This window comes from Struthio camelus, chromosome 14 (genome assembly GCF_040807025.1).
Source record: "Struthio camelus isolate bStrCam1 chromosome 14, bStrCam1.hap1, whole genome shotgun sequence".
NCBI lineage: Eukaryota > Metazoa > Chordata > Aves > Struthioniformes > Struthionidae > Struthio > Struthio camelus.
In genome coordinates, this window is record NC_090955.1 from 17,618,682 (window position 1) to 17,640,778 (window position 22,097).

Sequence of the window (22,097 nt, forward strand, 5' to 3'; positions counted from 1 at the left end):
TAGCCCTCTGACTACACAGATTGATGTAGTTTATATAGTTTGTATCTAGATAACTAAGCTGACAGGCTAAATTAGACTTTTTATTATCAAACCTTTTCATTCCAGAACCAGTGCACAGAAGCATTATATCCTAAATATAGGCTACAGTGTGTTTTTTAACATAAAAATAAAATTCCCTCTAAATCATCTGTGGAATGTCCCTCTAGTCGGTGAGGGAGAACACTGTGACCTTACAAAGCATTTTCATTTGTTTCTGCTGAACTGAAACCTCAAGTCCTGCGGATGTCGGGTGATCACGCTGGCGCAGCTGGAAAGGAAGGAAAGGAGCTCTGGAGCTTGATTGCTTAGCTGTCAGCCTGCCCCTTGCGTCTCGCTGCGCGCTCACGTTGCTGGGGTATCTGTTTTGCTCTGCTATGACTGTTAGTTTTAGGCCAGGGAAATTATATATCCAATTCTTCCTCTTCCATATTGCTTTCATATCTCTAAGAAGGAGAATGAGTAGGAGTCTACATGGAGTAATTCATACAACATGAGACTAAAGTCATCAGAACCTCATATTGTGTTACCAAAATTTCACATTTGTTGTTGGGAGGTTTTTGTTTGTTTTTTTTTTCTTCTGGAATTCATTCCCCTTGTTTCTCGGAAGCTTCCGCTCCGGTAGGAAACTGTACTTCGTTCCAGGGACGTAGCGGCACGGGTGCCTGTTCTCTGTTTGCGCTATAGCTTCCCCGTTGCTGCCGAGAGTGTTAACACCGTGTGGTCTGATTAAAGGTACTGGGGTAATTCAGAAGAAGTGTGAAGGAGCTCAGTAGTGCCGCTCTGAGTTAGGGGCATCGTGGTCTTGACACAGGGCAGCGCTGAGCTGGGCGAAAGGCCGCTGCTGCAGAGAGGGGCAGGCCTCTGCTCCAGCCCCTCTGCCCTTGGGCAAATGCTACCGTCTGCCCTGATGGGGCAGAAAAACGCTCCCTCTCTTTCTTTTCTCAGGTTTTGTTTTCTCTCACTTTTGCAGCCTGAAGCCACTATCGTGTCAGACGTGCTGCCGTACTGAGAGAAGGGAGCTGGGGCAGCCCTTCCCGTGGCAGGCAGCTTGCCGCCATGCGTGGGGAGTTTGTGTTGTGCTCCAGCGCCTGCCCCCTGTGCACCGGTGCCTGGTGTCAGCGTGGTACCAAGGGAGTCAGAATAAGCAACCCTTACAGCTGAAAATTAAACAGTACTGTGTGCTCTCTTGCAGCTGGATCAATCCCTTGCTCAGTGCAGTGAATGCCAGTGTTTGTCCAAGTGCGGCAGCAGGAGGAGAAAGGAGAGCCAAGAGCGTCTGAGTCAGTGGGAATGCAGCATTATGTCATGCTCATAGGATTACTGTGTTTATGGGAGCACATTAAAATGCTTGTGTCACTGCAGCATTAGGCTTCTGATACAAGACTATGCATTTATTTTAAGGACTTTGAGAAGCTGTTAGTCAAAGTACTAGTTATTAACTGAAGAATGCATATATGACTACTTTGCCATGAGAGTTTAAAATGAAAATATATGAATACGTTGCATAAGAAGAACATAATGCCTCCTTTTATTAAACTCTTTGCTCTCTGCAATGAGACTTACGTCTCCTGAACAGTGTTTTTACACTTTACTATCATTGTGTTAAATCATTATGGTCATAATGAACTTGTTGCTATAAAACTGTGCAATGGCTTGGTGAAGCCATGGAAAACATCTTTTATTTTGAATTTGATAAGCAGAAAAAACTAGGAGCTGAAATAGTGCTAAAATTTTCTAATTAAATTCAGAAGCTGAAAATACAGAAGCAGGAACAAAAATTCAAGTAGCTTTTAGTGCTAATTAATCTTCTGATGCATATTAATGTACCCTGATTAGTGTAATGCTGATGAGACATAGTGATAATTGAAACTGAATTGAAATGAAGTTGCTAGGAGGAAAATTTAAAAAATATGAGTTTTTCATTTAGAGGGAGGAGAACACAAGTATTATATGATGCCATTTGAAAACTGCTTGCAAACAAAATTCGAGCTTGTTACCTGAGCTGCTCTTCTAATGAAAAATGCTTTTCAGAACAAAATTGAGAGCCATATTCAAACTCAAATTGCAAGTGGGTTTGCACATAGCTCTTCAGTAAAGCTGTGACCTGAAGGAAGAATTGTCCCCTACAGATTAAACTTGCCCAGATCACAAAACGTGTGAGGTGAAGGGGGAATAGAGGTTGTGAAGGGGGAATAGAGGTTGTGAGGAGGTTCAACTGAGTACGAGACTTCCATGCAGACTGTGCCCCTCCGTGATGCTTGTCACCATGGGACTGTGTGTGGGATGGGCAGGGTGATGAACATCTGTCTCGTCATCCTCTTATGCCTATTGTTTGTTTTTGCGTAGTACTTTGGTATGAGATTTTAAGAGCTGCTGATCCATTAGATCAAAACAAGATAATAAACTCTCTATTCACTAGTTGCAGGAGTAAGGGAAAGGGGAAGTGTGTTTGGTTAGGCATTAGAGGTGAGATGCCCTGGGAGTCACTTTTGTGTGTTTCAGACAGCTTTGAGAGATGGCTGAGCTCGCTCCTGCAGTGTGGCATGGACTATTTTGATAGTCTGTACTCTGTTAAAAGCTCCTAGCACTTCAGACCACTGTGTGTGCTCAGGTATGGGGTGATCAGGTGTGGCACTCAGTCCGATAAAAGATAATCTGTTCCTTCGCAACCAAGAATTGCCATATTGAGTCAGCTCTGTTATCTGTGTTTAGTCCACCGTGGTTCTACCAATGACGGGCATCTGAAACTGTGAGGAAGAGGCAGAGTAATGCTACCAGCTTAAGGTAGCAATCCCTAATGATTAGGGACTGCCTTAAGCCGCGGTGTCTGAAATTTTAACTGTTTCAGGATGTCTTGATCTTCAGCTCTTTGTATACTTGCATATTGTACTGTACTTTATGTGTTAAAATGGCCCATCTCTTGCTGTCTTTTTAGTCTCAGTGATCTGATTCTATGGCCTGTGACGGTGTGCTAGAGTTTATTATAATTTTTATTAAAATACTTATTTTTCCTTCTATCTGTTGAGAAATTGATAAAAGCAAGTTTTGTAATCCCTCCGGAAGTGCACATAATTTTCATTCCAAACTGGATATAAAAGATTGATTGCTCTAGTGCAAATAGTTCACTAACATCTTGACTCTCCTTCAGTTGAAAGATTTGGGGTTAAACATTCACTTGCAGCTAGTATTTCTTTTTGTTTTGCTTTGTAGTGGTGGTAGCTCTTAAACTTTATTTTCCTTGACCTAATTTCAGTTACAAAATACTGGCAGGACTTTAAGAATTGTTCTTTTTTTGTTTATTGCTATCTTACCAGATTTGTGGAATAAGAGGAGAAAACTCCTCAGAGTTCAGTATCAATACCAGGAATTGTCTGTTAAACTTCTGATTTGTATATGTTGTTGATCTTTATCCAAAGCTTATACTCTACAGGAATTTTGGTTAGAAATCTGTGATAAGCGGAGAACATAAAACTATATTTGCTTGTGTAGCTCCGTATTTGTATGAATAAAGCAGACTGACCCCCTCAAGATAGCAACATAACCTGTAGTATGAAGGAGGAGGTTGATACAGAGTGACTTGGGGAACCAAGAATGCCTGGGAACCTCTGGGTTTAAGGCCCTTAATAGTAGAGGAAAATTAAGTCTTGGCCACTAGTAAGGTATGTACTTTTGAAAATTGCAGTAGTAGTGTTTTCAAAAGAGTTTTGTCATCGCTGAAGCAAGCTGAGGCTTGTAGGTGCTGCATGGTGCGCATTACGTAATGCGTGGCCATGCTGGTTTTTTGAAAAACCAGCAGTGATACAGGCAACACCCTACCCATTAGGAGAGAGTCCCTGGGCCAGACTTGTGGGTGTGAACGGAGGCCGCTTCTTCCGCAGAAGGAGTTTGACAGAGCAGCACAGAAAGTTCTAGCTTGCTTGGGAAGCCTAGGCTATAACTTGACTAGTTCTAAAAAGCCTTAAAGATTTAAAATGTTTACTTCAGTAAGTAAGAAATTTTTTTAAATTATTTTTGAGGTAAGTTGACTAGCGAAAATATCTTCTCCCCTCTGCATAAGCAGAACGTTTGTATACATATAAGAGACATTGGTATTTACTGTTAAATCATTAAAAAGAAGAGAAATTGAATACTACCTGTAAATTGAAAAGTTAGTAGTAGTGAGGTCAATTACCCAGCATTTTTGAAGAAAGTGAGAGTCCTAAAAGGACTGTGGTATTTCTGTTATTTCCTCAGCAATTTCAGACCTGTTCATTTGTGTTACTCCTTCTTAGCCCATGATGCTGATCAGTATTTAAAGGCCGTGGTTAGGTGTCTTGTCTTCCTCTTTAAGGTAACTTGGTGATAATGCCAGCAGTCTTGTCTTTCTATAAACTGCTTCTTGGTTGTTTCAGTCCAGTTCAGCCTTCACAGAGCAGTGTAGCAATAAAGCCTGTTTCTATCCTCTGCTCCCAGTGTTGTGCTCAAAATCTTTTATTTTCCCTTTTCTCTGACATGTTTGCAGACCCATATGCAGCCAACATCGTGTCTTACGTCCTGTGTTTGTCATCAGTACTAGTGAAACCTTTGGCCTCTGCAGCTCCAGTTTTGGCCTGGCTGTGGCACAGGCTCATTGCTCTGGGCAGCAAATTTGTTACAAAGACATTGTGGCGCATCAGTGCCTCTTCCCTTTATCCTATATGAAAGGTGGCCTGAGCAACCTCAGTTCTAACTGCGTCTGTGACTGATACACAGATCAAAGACTAACGGGATGGCCATTATTTATATCTTCTCGTATAGCAGTGCTATTTCTTGCTCACTCCATTGTGATGCTAGGCCCTACAAAATCACAAAAGGAGCAGGCCTTCCCCCTGCCTTTTTTTAAAGCTAGAATCAATGAGCTTAAATGTGGTGTGTGTGGTTTTTTGGTGCCACTCCCCCCCCCCCCCCCCCCCCCGCCGATTTTTGTCCTACTGCTGTTGCCAAACCTGGATGTGGTCTTGGGAGTTCTGATGCCTTTCCATCCTGTCAGTCTCATTCCAGTGCAATGCAAGAGGGCTCATGAGTGGTTCTTTTTCATGCAGGAGTCTGAAATGTTTTAGGACAAACTATGAGTTGCATTCCAAAAGCCTTTCCTTGGGAGGCTTTCTGTAGTTAAATCCTGCAAGTTGCGCTGAAGCCTCTGTCTGTCAGTCAGTGAAGGGTTTCAAGTGGAAGGCTTTGCATGGCCTTCTGACTTTTATTAATTCAGACAACTGGGTGGTGGCATTGCTTGTTGGCCCACTGACAGCAATGAGATGGAGGTTTGCATGCTTGCAAGTAGCCTTCTATCTTGGAATTTGAATTTGGTGTCCTCAGATTTTTCTACCACAGCAGCATGGAGTTAGGACCTCTCAGTTCAGTCGAGTTCTATATCTGCTTACTAGCTAATTTGAGAAAACCGGAAAGTTCAGATATTGCTACTTTGTTCTTTCTGATGTTCTTCTTGACTCAGATGTTAATATTTTCTGTGTCTTTATTCTTGATTAGAAACAACAACTTAATTTTTAGTTCTGTGAAGCATCAGGAACAAAACAGTTTTAGTCTTTTTTCCCCTTGCTCTCCCTTTGTGGAAGTATAGAGTTTTGTTACCAGCAGCATCTGTTTCCCAACAGTGATTCTGTGCTCTGCCGAGTACTGGGTGTATAGGACCATATGTGGAGCCCTTAATATTTCTGTAAATACTGTATTGCAAAAAATAATATTACTTAGATTCTCTGCTCAGCAACTGTGCTTGCCAACTGGGATATCTGCTTACTTGAAAGGCTACAAGCAAGGAGGAATGGAGCTCTGGAAAAATTTGATGGTTTACCTGAATCCTACCTTCTCCTTTTTCTTTCTTCCCCTTTAAGAAAATGGATTTAATACACAGTATGAAAATCAAACAGCATATATGTCATTCCCTGAAAGATGTGCTACTCTCCTTGTTCATCAGGGTGTCTTTCCCTCCCTCCTTCTGTGAATGGAAAGCAAACTTCTAGAAACGCTCAAAATCTGGGTTTATTGAAGAAAGGTTTGATGTTCTTGAGCTGGTGAGGAAGAGAAGTGTGGCAACCTCCCTGAATGTTGGCACAGGAGGAGAGTCTATTAAAATAGAGAACCTGCGTCTCAAGCTCCAAACTTAACTCGCCAAGAAGCGTGCTAGCGCACAAGATTGTGAGGTGGTGTGTTATCACCTCTGTCCTAGGAATCGACGATTCGATTGAGCGCAGTGTTAAAGCCACTTAGTATTTGAAAAAAAAATCCTTGGTTATCATTACTTTAAAAGTAATAAAGATAAGTTACTGTTGCATGTGATGTTTCTTATATGCTTTTGTTAGAGTCCTTTGCAGGCTGAGAGCCATATGTTGAAATTTGCCAAGCTTTCATTTCATGAATATATATAAATGCAAATTTGAAGCAATTACAGAATAGAAGTTGAAATCATTAATAGTTGTAATGCTTTTTCTCCCCTGCTGCTGCTGAGATTGCTATTTAATAACTCATGAGTGACTGGGGTGAGCAACCACTATGTGCGAGTTTTCTTTTTTTCAAAGAAGCTGAGCACTTGCTGTGGAGCTGTGATAAACAGCAGACAGCTGCACAAATGACCAAATGGTCATTTATTGTCCAGTATACAAAGAGGTGTTAGCAAGCTCAGTATCCTTGTCTCCACATCATAATCAATGCTCAGTTCTTGGCTGTAGGCTACATATGAACTCATTAAGCAAGTATTTATATCACTTTGAAATCTGACCTTTGTTTCTAATATTTGGCGTTTTTTAGAAAACGGTGGGCTTCTCTTTTACTTCTTAGCTGTTTCTAACTTCATAATAAAATAATGTGAAATACTCTGTGCATGTGGACCAAAGAAAAAATGTAGTTAAACTGTTTTGCCTTGTGTTCAGTTTAAAGAATTACAGTAGCAAAACATTTTTATGAAATATGCATATATCTTTTCAGTTTCTTCAGGTTTGTTACAAGCTGGAGAACTGTCTTTTGTCTGAAGTAGATTGTGGATGTTACAAGGATGATACATACTGTCCTGAAGCTGCTATTGCAGAGCTCTGTGCCCCTTCAAGATTTTTTGCTGTTTATTTCCTGCCTTTTCCATAATCCCCCCCCCCCCCCAATCTATATTCTTTATAGTCAGTCATCTTTCTCTGCCCCCTTGGTTCTTTACGCTGACAGATTTTAGTAATCATTGATGGCACATGAATTTGTAAATACTTTATCTTACGAATCTCCTTCACTAAAATATATTTTTTCTTTACATTTTTTATGGCACTAGAAACTCCCCATAATTTTGAGTAAGAGGGAAATCTTACTTTTGCTGTTGATTAATCATGGAGTTTGTTTCTCTGTGACAACATCTCCAGATTTTTGCGACTCTTTCCTTGTCAGTGCATCTGCTTTAAGCAGCTGTAAGGCTTTTCATTCTCTTTCCCATTCTTGTTCAGAGGTGTACCTTGACTTTTGCACTAGGTTAAGAATGCGTAGAGACTGAAAAAGCAGTGTCATGTCCAAGGAGGCAGCATGTGATTGCCTCCAGAGCAAACCAATCTCTGCACAGCACTGGGACTCAAGTGGCAGAACCTTGCAGATCCTTTGGGGACACCAGCTTTTTACAGTAAAGTCACTAGAGGAAGTGGGGTGGTATTGGTTTTGCAATGGCTCAGAAACGTCTCTCCCCAGCCTGAATTTTTGTTAAAGGCAGGGAGGAAGGGTACCTATATTAGCCTAGCAGGTGGTAAGTGGCCACTCTACAAGGTCACCTTCTTCCTGTGATTATAAGAGATCTGAAGTCTGATCCTAGTACTTTCTGCTATGCTGAACTGGCCAGACTCCAGGTAGGTAGTCCATGAACCCTCTTGTTTTCAGCACTGTAGTTTAGAAAGTCCCAGAAAACATGAAAGCATATCCAGTATACTTTGGGTGAGTTTTGTGATCTTTAGGACCTTCTGCTTCTGACTAACTCAAGGTCTGGGATGATAAATCTAAGAGGGAGGCAAATGAAACATCTGTTGTGAATTTCCATGAGGACTGGAGCTTTGCTGGGACTGGAGCTTTGCTGGGTTTTGAGCATGACTGAGATCAATTCATGCATCTCCTATATCACACTGGGCATTTTAAGAGGAGCACAGTATTTTAAAGCTTCTTTCAGAGATTCCTCACACTTAAGATCAGCGAACATCCATATGTGAAAGCCTAACCTTTTCTTCTAAAAGATTAGGTTTAAAATCTTAACAAGGTCATAAAAAGTACTTAAAATATTAACAAGTACTGCTGATCTTCAGAGAATCAGGAACGCTTTCTTTCTGAAGTATTTAGTTTTATGTGAAAGTCTCTTTTTATTCCACTGCTATGGATTCATGGAAAAACTATCCCCTCATCTCTAAGAAGGTTGATCAGATTCTTCATGTAAAATACACAGCTGAACCTGTGTGTTCGTCAAACCTAGATACAACTTTGCCTTTTTTTCAAGTCTGTCTTTTGGAAATTGGTACTTTAAACTCAGTTTAAATGAAGTTTAATCCAAGACTTTATTTGAAATGATTTGGTTTGGCCATTTTATAGAACGTTTCAGTTTCTGCACATGTCTTTCTCATCCCTTTCCTGTCCAAATTCCTTTTCCTGTTCATAATTATTGTGGAAGGTTTTGAATTTTTGAGATCTAAGATGTAATTGGCTGAAGATTAAATTTGCAGAAGTCTCCTTAATGCAATTAGATTTTTTGGACCATTTAAGAGTGTGGTAGTGATTATGTACTAATTCTTTCAAGTCCACTGATGTAAGTAATGTTACAAACACAAATTTCATTCCAGAGCGTTTCAGATGATAATACTTATTTTAGTGGACTTTCATCAACTTATATTAAAATTCTCATTAGCTTCAGTGGGGTCATAATTAGCCTCTGGGCAGCAATTTTTTGGGGCTGAAAAACTGCTTGTACTTATGTGGCCGATAAGTGATGGCAGCTTGACAAGAGAAAACTTGTCAGTGTTTCAGTTAATCAACAGTTTTCTGCATTGTTTGTTGTTGTTTCTGAGTAAAGGCTTATTCACTTAATTGGTTCAAATTACCATTTGAAGTAGGGAGAAATTGTTGTGGTCTACAGCAGAACTTGATCTGGACCCTTCTGGGACATGTCCAGCTTTTTGGAAACAAACTAGATTGTATGCTTCCTGCTTTGTCATCGGTTTACAGCTGTATGCTTGCAAGGTTGAGGCCACGTGTGCAAACCCAGTTCCCCAAAATGGACGTTACTATCTCACTGTAGATTTGAGCAGGACGGAAAGGTAGGGTAAGAAGAGAAACGCTCATTTGACCAGTATGACTGGAGAAAACTAGTCCAAGGGGAATTAGAGACAGGATGTGAACCAAAACTTAGAATTCAATACCTTTCTACTTTATGATGGATGAGAATAGCCTGACTCATGCCTGCTTTGGGAATAAATGGTGCTTTGCATAAAGTTTATGTTAGAAAATTTGTTCCCTCTTCCCATTAGACTCTTCTGTTTTCCCATCATCCAGCTGCATGAGAGTTCAGATGGTAAGAGATGCCTGTTACCATGAATGAACTGTGAAATATGTTTGCAAGAGATAACTGACCTGATATTTAGCTAGGTGCCCTTTTGAAGGAAAGGGAGGGATTGCCCTAAGTTTTACTCCAGATTTTCTTATCTATCAAATGGTGCATTTACTTTATTTACCTAGCTCTTCAGAGTTTTGCAAGTCTAACCTCATTAATTGCTTTTAAAGTATGTTGAGATTCTTAGACAGAGAACACCATATTAAGGAACAGCCTTATTTACTGAGATGCAGGTTTAGACTTCTGATGACAAGAATGTGGTAATGAACATTTGTTGTGCCAACTTTGCTATCCTTATTTATATTCAATTTATTTTATTCTCTTCACGTTTCAACTGATTAACTGATTCTGAAGCATCAGTATTGAGACCTGTGTGAAAGGCTATGAGCTTCTAGGACTCTTAGAATGGATCTGAATTCAGTCTTGAGCTCATCTCTAAACTAAATCAATATATATTGGTGGGTTTTTCATTCAATCCCAGCTTTGTATAGATGCTTCTTAGCATACATGGCTGACAAATCAGGAGTTGTGTTTCTTCCTCTTATTGAGTTGTGGGCAGTCAGGACTCCAGTCCTGCTTGCCCAGCAGAACGGTTTGGTGTCTTTCTAGGGGCTCTACATGTGCTTCTTGCTGTCCTGTGCAGCGTGTCACAATAGCACAAAATTGTTAACACTCCAGTTGGGAAATGTTTAATGTTCATTTTGTCCAGGATAAATGGTTATACAGAGTTTGAGGTCATGTGTGTGTTTGGGGTGGGGGCCTGTGTGTGTTTTTCAATTAGTGTCAGATAGTATTAAAACAAAAGTAGGGCTTTTTAGCTGTCCTTTGTGCAGCAGTGTCTTTACTGGTCTCTCTGATATTGATCTGATTTCTCTCTGGGTTGGTGGCATTGTTCTGGTTGCAGCAGTGGGATCAAACGGTGCTTTTTTATAAGCAGTTAAATAAGATCAGTGTCTCTCTTCTTTTTGCTTCTGAATGTTTGTGATTCTGGACTTCATAAGTGGTTTTTTTTTTTGTTTTCTTTTAAAACTGAAAGTGTGGGTATGGGTTTTATTTATTTATTGGTGTTTGAGAAATCGGATCCGAATGTGAAACTTGATGTTGCTCTTAAACTCACTTTCTGTAGAGTTTCATGACTGGCTTTAGTGCCTTATCGTTGAACGGTTGTATTGTGTGTACTCAGTGTTACCTTGAGCAGTTCCAACCTTTAAAACAAAGTTATTTTTATAATTTGTTGATTGTGGGGATCTGTTGGGCTTCCTAAAAATTCCCTCCTCCCCAACCCAAAATTGAGCACCTGTCTGATCTTCGTGGTAATGAGGCGTTCATGAATGTAGCTGCATGATGCTCATCTCTGTCAGCAGCGGGACAGTTGCCCCATGCACCTCAACAGTGAGATGTGGAATAAGTTGTTTTTTCAGTTGTACAAAAGAAGAATTCAGTATTGCATGTGCATGGGCTATGACCTCTGTTTCACAGATAGATGCGCTTTTAAAAAAAAAAATCTGTAAGGTATGTGAGAGAGGGAAACAGGGAAGAGAGGAAATAAAATGCTAGAGTCGGAGCTTAAAGAGGTAGACCTTGCCATAAAGAAGAGATAGAAGCAAATTGTACCTCTGTGCAGCAGTATAAATTGTTTTGCTGATGTACTGATGAACCCATCTGAGTGAATAGCAAGTGAATGTTTTGGTTCATTGGCTCTTTGATTGTTGTTTGTGTGTTGTTTGGGGGTGTGCGTGTGTGTGTTTTTTGGTGTGTTGGTGGGTTTTTTCTGTTGACCTGACCTTGAGGAATCTGAAAGACAGGAAGACAAGCATGAGGAGCTTCATTTGTCTTTCAGCACCTTGCAGTAACTCTTTGAGGTTGCTCTTCAGTAGAACTTCATACTTTGCAATACTAGCATACAGTAAGGTATGTGTAAATGAATTGTTTCAAAACTAAGATTTTTTTGTGAAGCCTGCAGTATACACGCTAACAAGAGATAAAGCTCAGATAGGTTCAGGACGCCCCTCTTGCACACAGGCATTTTAGTGCAGGCTTTAGTCAGGGAGCAGCAACTCTCCATTCAGAGCTGTAGGAGCAGGGCTGAGTTTTAGCTGAAATTTGAACGTTTCTTCTGCAAAGATCTCTCTGTAGTTGACTCTTCTTTCTTGGTAGCGTAAGATACACCTATCCTACGCTCCATAGCTAACTGGGTTTTAGCTCAAATTGGAAAGCGACTGTTGCCAGAGCTACTCGCCGTCCTCTAGTCTCAATCCTATAGTTCAGTGTTAGGAGCTGGCAAGTGTTGCACAGGAGAGAGCCTTGCACCATCTCAGCCCAAAATCGAGTCATGTAACAAAACCCAGCACAGAACAGAATGCAAAGATGGTACGTGGCTCAAACATTGCTCCCTTGTCCCCTGTAAAACTGGTGCTCTTTCCAAAGAGTATAATTTTGATTATGGGTTTCATGCACATCGGTAACAACTCAATTTTTCTTGTAATGGTTTGATTTAAAAACAGATGTAGACTGTAGCCATGGAAGATAATTGCATTGCCCTGTAATTTTGGACAATTTTGTTAAAGTTGAATTTCCTGTTCCACATAGCATATTACGATTATGTAAATGGCTTGTAATATGAATGTATGGGGTCTTTCCTAAGTAAGCGCAAGAGAGAATGAAGCATGGTTAGAAATGGAGGTACTTTTAAAGTGCTCCCTTATAAATACAGATGGAGTTGTTCCAGGCTGCATGTTCTGATGACCATGTGCCTATTGTGAAAGTTTCTTGTATTTTGTGCAGTATCAGAGTCCCCTTATTCACAGTTCTCTACTCAGCCTTCTGACCCTGGACAGCGAACTTGTCAATCTAATGTTAGATTTTGCTAAAACTTAACAAGTTTACTGGCTGAGAGTTGCTGTGTAGAAATAACTGAGGCCCACCTAGAATACTGGTAGCCTTTGGTGGGGAGATGCCTGAGCCCTTTGCCTGAATCTGAGTCTTGTCTATCTCTTATATTGTAGTATTTTAACAAAAATCACTGATAGGGATTATTTCTGCAGTTGGTCCAAGTGAACTGATATCTGCACATCCTGTTTGATTTGCTTAATTGCTCACCTTCACCACTGAATAGAAGAGTGTGACAGAAATCCCTAAATACAACAAATGATTAAGAGGCTGTCATTGAGGGTATATTGTTCTTCTAATCTCAACAAAAATGCTATTTTTATTAAAACATGGCAAATGTATAAACTGACAGAGAAGAAAACTGTCATGTAAGAGTTCATTTAGAACATGGAATTTATTGCTGTAGGATATTATTGAGGCCAAAAAAGCATCAAAATATGAACAATAAAGGGATATTTTACATGGATAACTAAATGCTAACAGATCTTCCAAATTTACCTGAAACCTTCTGCTTTGAGGCTTAAGGCAATCCCCAACTCTGGGAGATTATGGGTTGTTTTTTGCACATTTCTTGGAAGCATCTGGCTTTAGCCTCTGTAAGGGATGGGATATTGGATTTTAAAAATGCTGAGTTTCATCCAATATGTCAGTTTGTGTTCAAATACTCACTGTCAATAGTGGCTTCTGCAAAATGGTGGAATCTTTTCTCTTCAGTTTTTAGGTCCTTAAAGAAGCTCAAGGTTTAGCATCTACATCTAAAGAATTAAAAGTAAACTTGTCATTATTCTCAAGAATTTGTTCCTTAAATGAATTACTAAATTACTTGTTTTAATCATGCTTGGAATCTCTTCTGTATGGCTGATCAGATGTGTCTTTGAGTATCCTGAATTTACAATTTGCACAACGCTGGCATCCTACTACCAAGAAGATGGTGCCGCTCCCCTGAGCAAATGAGTTGCTGGGAGTCTCTCTGTCTTTGTCATAGATGTAAAATAACTGCAGGTCTACAAAAGGTAGATACTGATTCTTTATGGCAAAATGGTAGTATATTTGAGGAGAGGCTTGTATGTAGTTTTTGGGTTTGTTTTGTTGTTGTTGGGTTTCTTTTGCTATCCCTTTGATGTTTATGGAGATCTTGAGTATTAAGGTTTTAAGCTGCTTTGTTGAAACTCATCTGACAAGGACTTGGACAGATGGTGCTTTACTTTCTGTCTGAAATGTGACGCGTTTTACGCGTTTTAATTTCCCTTGAGTCATCTCAGTGAATCTGGCTAGAATTTCTTCAGCGAATATTTGTCTCTCCTGATTCTCCGATTTCCTTATCTGAAACTAAATTCAGTCTGATAGCAGCAGTATGTGGGTACCTTTAGCTATAGACCAAGCTAGCACATACTGTCATTTGTTTCAGCTCTGGTATATTCAATAATTACTATGCTGTTAATGTATCTGGTCTAATATGCAGAAGTAATAAAATACTGAAACCTACTTGTATTCAAAGCAGATTTTTTTTTCCTGCATCGACAGCATAATTTTGGAGAACTAATGAAAGATGATTCTTGAAACTGTAATGCATGACTAGACAAGGAGTTTTATGAGATGCTGATCTGTCCTTGACCTGACTGAAAGCATGGTATTAATGTTGGCTCTGAAAACTTCAGATGCTGTGGAACCTCAAAGTTCCCAATACACCTTGGACTGGACTGTGGTATGTGCACGTACGGTTTAAAGATAGCATTCATTAATCATTGACTTCAGTCCATCTGCCAGACAGACTCTTATAAGTAGATGTCTACTTACAACGTTAAAATCTTTGCTTTATAACTTCTATTAGTAAAAGCCTCTACAGAGTTCTTAAATGCTGCAGTCCAAGAGTTGAGGTGTCTGTCCAAGCTGCTTGCTTATGTGCTGAAGAGTGTTGCTGATAAAAACATCACCTAGCAAAGTTTAAAACAAGATGAGAACCCCCAGAAACAAAGAGGAGGAAGTAAAAATAATTTAAAAAAAAATTACAATATGAAGTCTAAACAGATGTGTGCTTTGCTGAAGTTAGTTCTGTGTGACCTACCTCTAAATCCTTGTTGTTGATGCCTTGCTGGAGGTGATGCCTCTGAGTAGCCAGCAGAGCTGTCTGGGTGAGCGTGCTCTGACCTACTTCAGCATGACCTAGGCTAGCTTAACCTGGCTCACTTTGGGCTGAGATGGGTTAGCAGATTTGAGGGGGCAGTAATCTCTGGCAGTGAGCAGATGAAGGTGTGGTAATACATTTCTTTGGTGTAGCTGCGTCAGGACGAGGAGGCGTGCTCACAGTCTAAGCGGTGGAACAGGCTGCTAATACTAAGTCTTTTTCAGTGATTCGGTCGGAAGTCTGACCACCTGCAGAGAATACACACATGCAGAAATGTCGAGTCATCTGTGTCTCCTTGTTAAAAACCCCAATCTGTCTTTAACAGAAGTGTCAAGTCAAGAGGTTGTTGTCCCCTCCCAGAGGGGTTTGTATGAAGTTCTGCCTACATATCTTATGCCCCACAAACCTTTGTTTGGATGCTGTTACTGTCAAGAGTCCTGCATTGACCATTTTATAGCATCTAAAGATCTGATCCCAGAAGAGGAGATGCGAGTAAGAAAAGGCTATGTTGTTTTGCATCAAAGAAATATGGGGGTAAATAGTTTCAGCTTTTTAAAAAAGAAAGTTATTTATTCCAAATTCTGGGTTTACTAATAAAAGATTTGCTTTCTGACTGTTGTAGGCTTTTGGGCAGGCCCATACCAACCACAAGAAGGTAGCAGCAGATGGAGAGAGCAGAGAGGAAACCTTGATTCAGGAATCGGCCACCAAGGAAGAGTACTACATGAAAAAGGTTATGGAGCTGCAGACAGAACTGAAGCAGTTGAGAAATGTCCTTGCCAACACCCAGTCTGAAAATGAACGCCTTAATTCTGTTGCACAGGAACTAAAAGAGGTAAGGGAAGGTGAAAATGCACGCTACAGCTTGTATTGTGATTATACTTTCTTGTGCTATGTAACAATAATAAGGAAGATGCTAGAGTTGATCAATATCTGCTTATCACCGGCAGCTGGTAAGATGGGTTTTGTTCCCTGAGACTTCAGTAAAGTGTTTTATCCAGATGAAACTAATTCAACAGTAAAGTAAATCCAGCTATCTGCTTCCATACACTGAACCAAGGTACTGGGCCACAATGATTTAAGGTTTTGATCCAGTGCAAGTTTACTCTGCCAGTTCAAATAGCTACTCATTCTGGAATAAGTGCTGCCTTGTGTTCCAGGGTCACTTGGCAGGAATGTGACTCTGCATCCAGACCACACTGGTACTGTACATCAGTACTCTCGATCAGAGAACTACTGCCTTAAGTAGCAGAGGAATCTGTTTAGCCCAAGCACTAAGAATAGCTTTGCCTGTATTTTGGGTGTATTTTTTCTGCCTTGCTCTCTCTGCAGATATTCTTGCTGCAAATATTTGGTGTGGAGTTCCCCTATCCTTTTTTATAGTTTACCCATCACTTCTTCCACCCTAACTTATAAGGATGTGGGTGCATAACAAAACACTGAACAAAAGGAGTGCATTGTCTTGTGTTTTCTCTCATGAAAGTGATTACTTTTTTTACTTTTTCATAGGTTGCTGAACTTAACATCTCAAAGTACCTTTGACCCTTTATTGCTCTAATATTAAAGCTGCATATTTCTGAGAAATAACCATGGTGATTATTTCAAAATCAAATTTAAAACAATACAGTTACACACAATCTGTAGCTTCACAGGAGTTTCCATGTTACAGATACAGAAAAGATATTTTAAAAACCTCAAACAATTGCTTAAATTGAGACTAGATAAAAGTTTACAAAGGCTGTAAAGCACAGATGGATCTGGTAAACAGTTACTCCACAGTTATTCTTCCTGAGATTTCATGTACCTTTCTTTAAAGCATTGAGCACTTGTCTGTTTTGGAGTTGAGGTAATCTACTAGCCTGATAGATGGTTCCCTGGCAGAAGGGGAAGTTACCCAAGAGCCCACATCTGAATCTTGGTGTATTTCACAGGACTACAACTGAAAATCAGAAGCATCCAATTTAAGTTCTCCAGGAGCTAGTAAAAAATATATGTATAATATTTGGGAAAATTCATGAGGCACTGAAAAATCTTAAGATAAGTCCTTCTGGAAAATGTAGGTTAGTTCTGTGGAGGTGGTTCAATACTATCTCACTGTAGGGTACAACAAAGGAGGAGATTTGAGGGGGCAAACTGTCACAGGTGATCAAATGAGTCAGTCTAGCTCTTTAATTTCTTGGGCCCTGACTGTGGAGTAACTGAGCTGGAATCAATCCATGCTGATCTGCTTAGCCAAGGAACCAGTTCCTGCAAGCACACACAACTCCTGTCTTTATTTCCTAACTTTTAAGAACAGCTTAAAAGAAAAGCTCCCCACCTCAAACAGAGCATTATGTCCCTAACGGATTCCAAGTGCTGCTTAAAAATATGTTGATTGGCAGATTTCAATCCAACTCAATGAGTCACTGTAGTTGAAGATGATTTTCTTTTTAGATACTGTCATGTTTCAACTACTCAACCATATTTGCTTGGCGCTGCAAGTTGCTTTACACAACTGTAGGATGAGCTGTCAGTTTGCAAGGTTTTAGGGTTTTTCCTGTGCTTTGTCATTTCAAATCCCCCCTGCTTGCACACACACACCCTCACATGAGGTGGAAGCTGTTCTGCCTAATTGTTTCCAAGAAAAGAAAAACTGCTGTGGCTCTTCTCCATCTTGTTGTATAGAATGTTTGTGGATGAATCTAGCCATTATATGGTGCACTATTGCCTATCAGAGCACTGACTTCCAGGATATTTGGTGAAACAGGGAGATATATATATATATATATATATATATATATATATATATATATATATATATATATCTTTTTTTAAGTTCTGTTGCAGCTGCTCTGGATTTGGTCTGGGGCCAAATCCCTGCCTTACTTTTACTGGAGATTTACTTGTCAGGACTGATTGCAAAAGTTTTTATCTGCTATTCTGTAGCTAGCTGATAGGATACAGAATTATATTGTGACTGTCACTTTTTTTAGAAGAAATCTGTTCAATCTTTTGTACTAGTGCAGGAGGATAGTTAGTGAACCAGGCAGCAGCTCCTCCTGGGTTGCAGAAAGCAGTAGTGGTCATGTGATGAATGATAAATGTTGACCTGGATCAGTTGGAAGAGCGTTCAAGACTGAGCATTTAAGATGCTCTCATTCCTTTAATTTCTTCTCAGAACATCTGCACAAGGTGGTAAGTGGCTTTCATAAGGAGAAGAGTGACATTTGGTACACCTGGAGTTGCTATAGCAGATGCAAGTGATTTCGACACTTTCTATTGAACTATCTAACTTTGGCCTGTTGAGACAGGTTGACAGGGTGGTAACTAATTATGAATTTAACTGCTATCATGAGCTAGCTCAGCAGCTCCTGTGTCCTGAAAGAGTCATTGGAAGGAGATCTCCTCAGTAATTGTTAATTGCTGCTCCTTTTTGATCTGCTTTCATCTCTCCTGGATTTTCCTGGCACCCAAACAGATATCATAGGTGACTGGTTTAGTTGTTCAATTGCATGGTAGCCATGCCCAAGCTTGAAAATAAATGAGCAGTACTTTCCTGGGAAAGCAGAGGGATGTTCTGATCTGTAAACTGGAAGAAAATCTGTGTGTGCTTTTTTGCATTAGAGAGGAAAAAAGCCTAACATGACATGATGTTGTTAAATAAGTACTAAATAATATACATTTTTTAAAAAGTTGAATTATCAGCACCAATGTGAGTAACTTTATCCCTCCAAGGATATCAAGTGGAAAATATTTTTGAGGTTGGTTCTGAAGAAACTTCATGTGTTTTGTTGTGTTGTGTTACCAGTCATTTGTTCTTGCTTAGGCTTTATCAAAAAAAAAGTATGTCAAACTGGAGGATAATCTACATGCTGCAGTTATCTACCCCTGTTGTCTATGGGGAAATCTCTGCCCCTTTTTTGTATGGTTATTGCAATTCTCGCATGCTTGCGCTCTTGCCCATGCTCTCTCTCCCTCCCTACAGGATTATCCTGGAGGGGTTCACTGCGTTTTATTTGCAGAGGAGCAATGTTTTATACATGACTGCCAACTTTCAAATATAACTTTGCTTCAACTCCTTTGCCCCAGGACAGAAAGAGAGAGGACAGTAGACTTCACGCTGTTCTCCTTTCTTAAAAGAAAAAAAAGGGAGGGGGGGCCGGAACAGTGGAGGTCCAATCTTCCGCAGAGATATGAGTGTCCGTTAGTCCAGTGCTGATGAGCTTTTTGACTCTTCTCATGCTGTGGTATCTTTGAGTTTTTTGTGTACTTGTTTGTCATTTTTCCCCTCCGTGCCCTTTGTGGCCATGTGTTGGCTCCATCTATTTGCACTAACTGTGCGGCGTGGTGCAGCCTTCTCTCTTTTATGGCAGCAGAATTTCTCAAAGCTCTCCCCACTGAAAGTTCTTACCTAATCTCACCTTTTTTGGGGAGGAGGGGGAACAGATAGAGAGGTGCTTGCAGCCTCCTACCTTGCCAGTACCTTGCTAGAGGAGGCTGGTTAGGATTTTCAGGTGAGTATGTAGATTAGTGAGAGATGGTCATTTGTCCTGCTGGGCTTTTGTTTGTTTAGGTTTTTTTTTTTTAACCCTAGGCAATGGGAACACCCAGTCCATAAACCTCTATAGAAGTCCATCAATTTTCCATCCTTTTCTGTTGCCTCTCATCTGAGGAACTGGTCATTAATTTTTTTCTTCTGAAGTCACTAGTGATCCTAACAACACTTATAGTGTGTGTGTGTGTGTATATATATGTATATATATGTGCGTATGTATATATATGTGTTTTAAAAGATGTCTGTAACCATGCTTACAGCTTACAAAGTTTACCCATTCTCATAGGGTTAAGCCAACCAAGCAGCCCTAAGGCCTTTATTTGTCAAAGATGACCTAGAACTTGGTCTCTGGTTATTTTCTAAAGCTCTACCAGTCCAAAACCTTGTGGAGAGCTGAATGTTTCAATCTTCAGGCATGTAGATAATTGCAAGCACTCTAATTAGAACAGCTTCACATGGAAGCTGATCTTGAGTCATAGCAAATATAAGATTGTATTAGATCAGATTGCCTTGACCATTCCTGCCTTATGCTTGCAGTAACTTAATTACTTGCAGTCATCTCTCCATATCATTAGACATGGCAATATTACAGATTCCTGCATCAGCTTTCTGGGGCCTTGCTATTAAAATATCGGAACAGAGGCGGAAGAAACTCTGGCTGGAAAGCACAGGACATGGTCAGTTCACAGTGTTTGACTGAGTTAATTTCTAGTAAGTGGTTATTCTCGGGAGCCAGTGCTCTCACCATGGTAGACCATTATGCTGGTTGTTAGACTTGACCCCATCTGCTCAGAGCAATGCTGGCTGATGCTTTTTTCTGCAAATGCACAGTAGTCTAATTGTTTGGATCCTCCAGGTTTCCATAAGAACTAGCCTTCACATCATCAGTGAAGGAAGAGTATTCCCAAAGTCATGACTGCACTTCTCTTCCCTCGTAGGATTTATAGCTAAGATGCTGAATAGTCCTTTGTATATTGTTGCGTTCAGCTCTTCCCTCTTGAACGCACTGATAACCCATAAATAAAATGGTACAAAAGAACTCCCCTGCAGCCAAAGAAGGAATTCTGTGTTTCCTAAAGGCTGCATCAGGAACCACAGTTAAAGAAGCCATTGGTATTATATAGTAGAGAATAAACGGAAACAATTTTTATTGTGCTCCAAATTATAGTGTGCACTACTGTTAAGCAGCCCAAACTGTGTCCAAGAAGTTTGTTTCAATGTGTTATATATTTGTGGAAATCCCATATGATTCCTGTAGGCTGATCTATGTTTCTGTATCAGATCAACAGGGCCCTTTCTTCCCATTTTAAATAACTGGAGGAAGATGGGAAACCTTTTTAAAACAACCAAATCCTAGGAAATTCTCAGAGTTATTGCCCTAACGTTTCTGGATATGTTGCAAAGTGCTAAGAAATTAGAGGCAATATTAATCATGTAGCACAATAAATTTGCAAAATGCTTCTCTTTGTACGTACTTGCATGCTATGGATTTCCCTACTTTGAATAACTTCTGTATATTCCGCATCTCAGGTTAGAACAGCTTAGAGAAGGTAAAGTGATGAAAGATCGTCTTTCCTGACAATAACCATCTCGGGAAAGAAGAGAAGAAATAATTACTTGATATGTGGAGGAGACCTTTCCAAGCAGAAGGGACAGTAACAATGTGTGATATGCAGCTTTTGGGAGGAGGAGAGGAAAGAATGAAAGAGAGGTCAGAGATGTTAATGGGATTAAAATGAGTATGAAGTGCAGAAAGCAGGAAAAAGGGACATTTTTCATGGGGGACATGGCTTGGAGCAAGGGGAAGGAAGATGACTTCAGTGATGATGTTTGGATTAACTGAAATGAGCGAAACAGAACAGCTCTGAAAGGTGATGGTGGAGCTGAGAGTGGCTGTGGAACAATGGAGCTTAGAGTTTAGGCCGTATAAAGTTTTGGCTGAAGTGAAGGAACATGTGAATAAGAACTATTCTAGAAAGCTGTGCCCCTAGGAGGGAGAGAGAGTTGGGAAACCGAGTGGAGGCGAACTGAGTTGGGAGAGAAACTTGTCGTGGTCATAGAAATCAAAGAAACAGGAGTAGAGATGATCGTCTAGAGAAGCCAGAAATAAAAGGAGGGTTGAGCCTGAGATATTGAAGGGAGGAAGAGTGGCCATTAACTCTGACTTTTTGTTTTAGCTCCTTATCTCATCACTGCAAGATTTGGTGAGTTTTCCAGAAATGTTTCTGTAGGCAGGGCTCTGTGGGTATTTTTTTTATGCTTCAGCCTGATATACCAAGTGACAAATGTCTGAGCGCTGGTATAACTGTCAGGGCAATCTAGAAATAGAGGGGGAGAGATGGGGAATGGGAGGGTGCTTGGTGGAGTACGTACACAGTCAAATTGGCCAAAAAAATACAAGAAATTAAAATTTCATAATATTGTGAGCTTTTTAAAATTTTTGTAAAAACAGGTTGCAGGGGAGTCGGTCACAGCTAGAAGGGTATTTTGTAAAAACTGAAAGAGCAAACAAGTTTTCTCACCTGTGTCTGGTGGAGTTGGAAAGTGTGACCTTGGGAGGGTCCCTCTGCCCTGTTGTGGTGCAAATGTTTCGGTGCGGTTTCCACCTTCCCCTGCGGGAATGGCTGTGGGGTTGATATCGCATGTCACTTTTTATTCCCATGCATTGTATGGGGAAGGTTGTTGGAGGGCAGGTGCATTTACACTTTCGCCTTCATCCTGAAAGGGTTTAGACATCAGCGTGTTTATCAGCGCTGTGGAACGTGTCGAGTTTGGGGGGCAGGTGGCAGACGTGTGGCACGCAGTGCCATGGGGTAACCCTGGGAGTAAAGATGCTTCTCCCTCATTTCTGCTCATTCGGGGATCCCATGGCAACTCTTCCCTTCTAGGAGAAGAGTCTTTGAGGAATAGGGTCTTGCAGAGCC

At 40.4% G+C, this 22,097-nt stretch overlaps 1 protein-coding gene across 9 annotated transcripts in view; it reads left to right on the forward strand.

Annotated features, from left to right (window-relative positions):
- BICD2 (BICD cargo adaptor 2) overlaps nt 1–22,097 on the forward strand; it is a 101,574-nt gene that overhangs the window by 38,840 nt on the left and 40,637 nt on the right. For all 9 annotated transcript variants that reach the window (XM_068907529.1, XM_068907530.1, XM_068907531.1 and 6 more), the window contains exon 2: nt 15,262–15,474. In XM_068907529.1, coding sequence (XP_068763630.1) covers nt 15,262–15,474 — 213 coding nt within the window. The remainder of the gene's footprint in view (nt 1–15,261; nt 15,475–22,097) is intronic.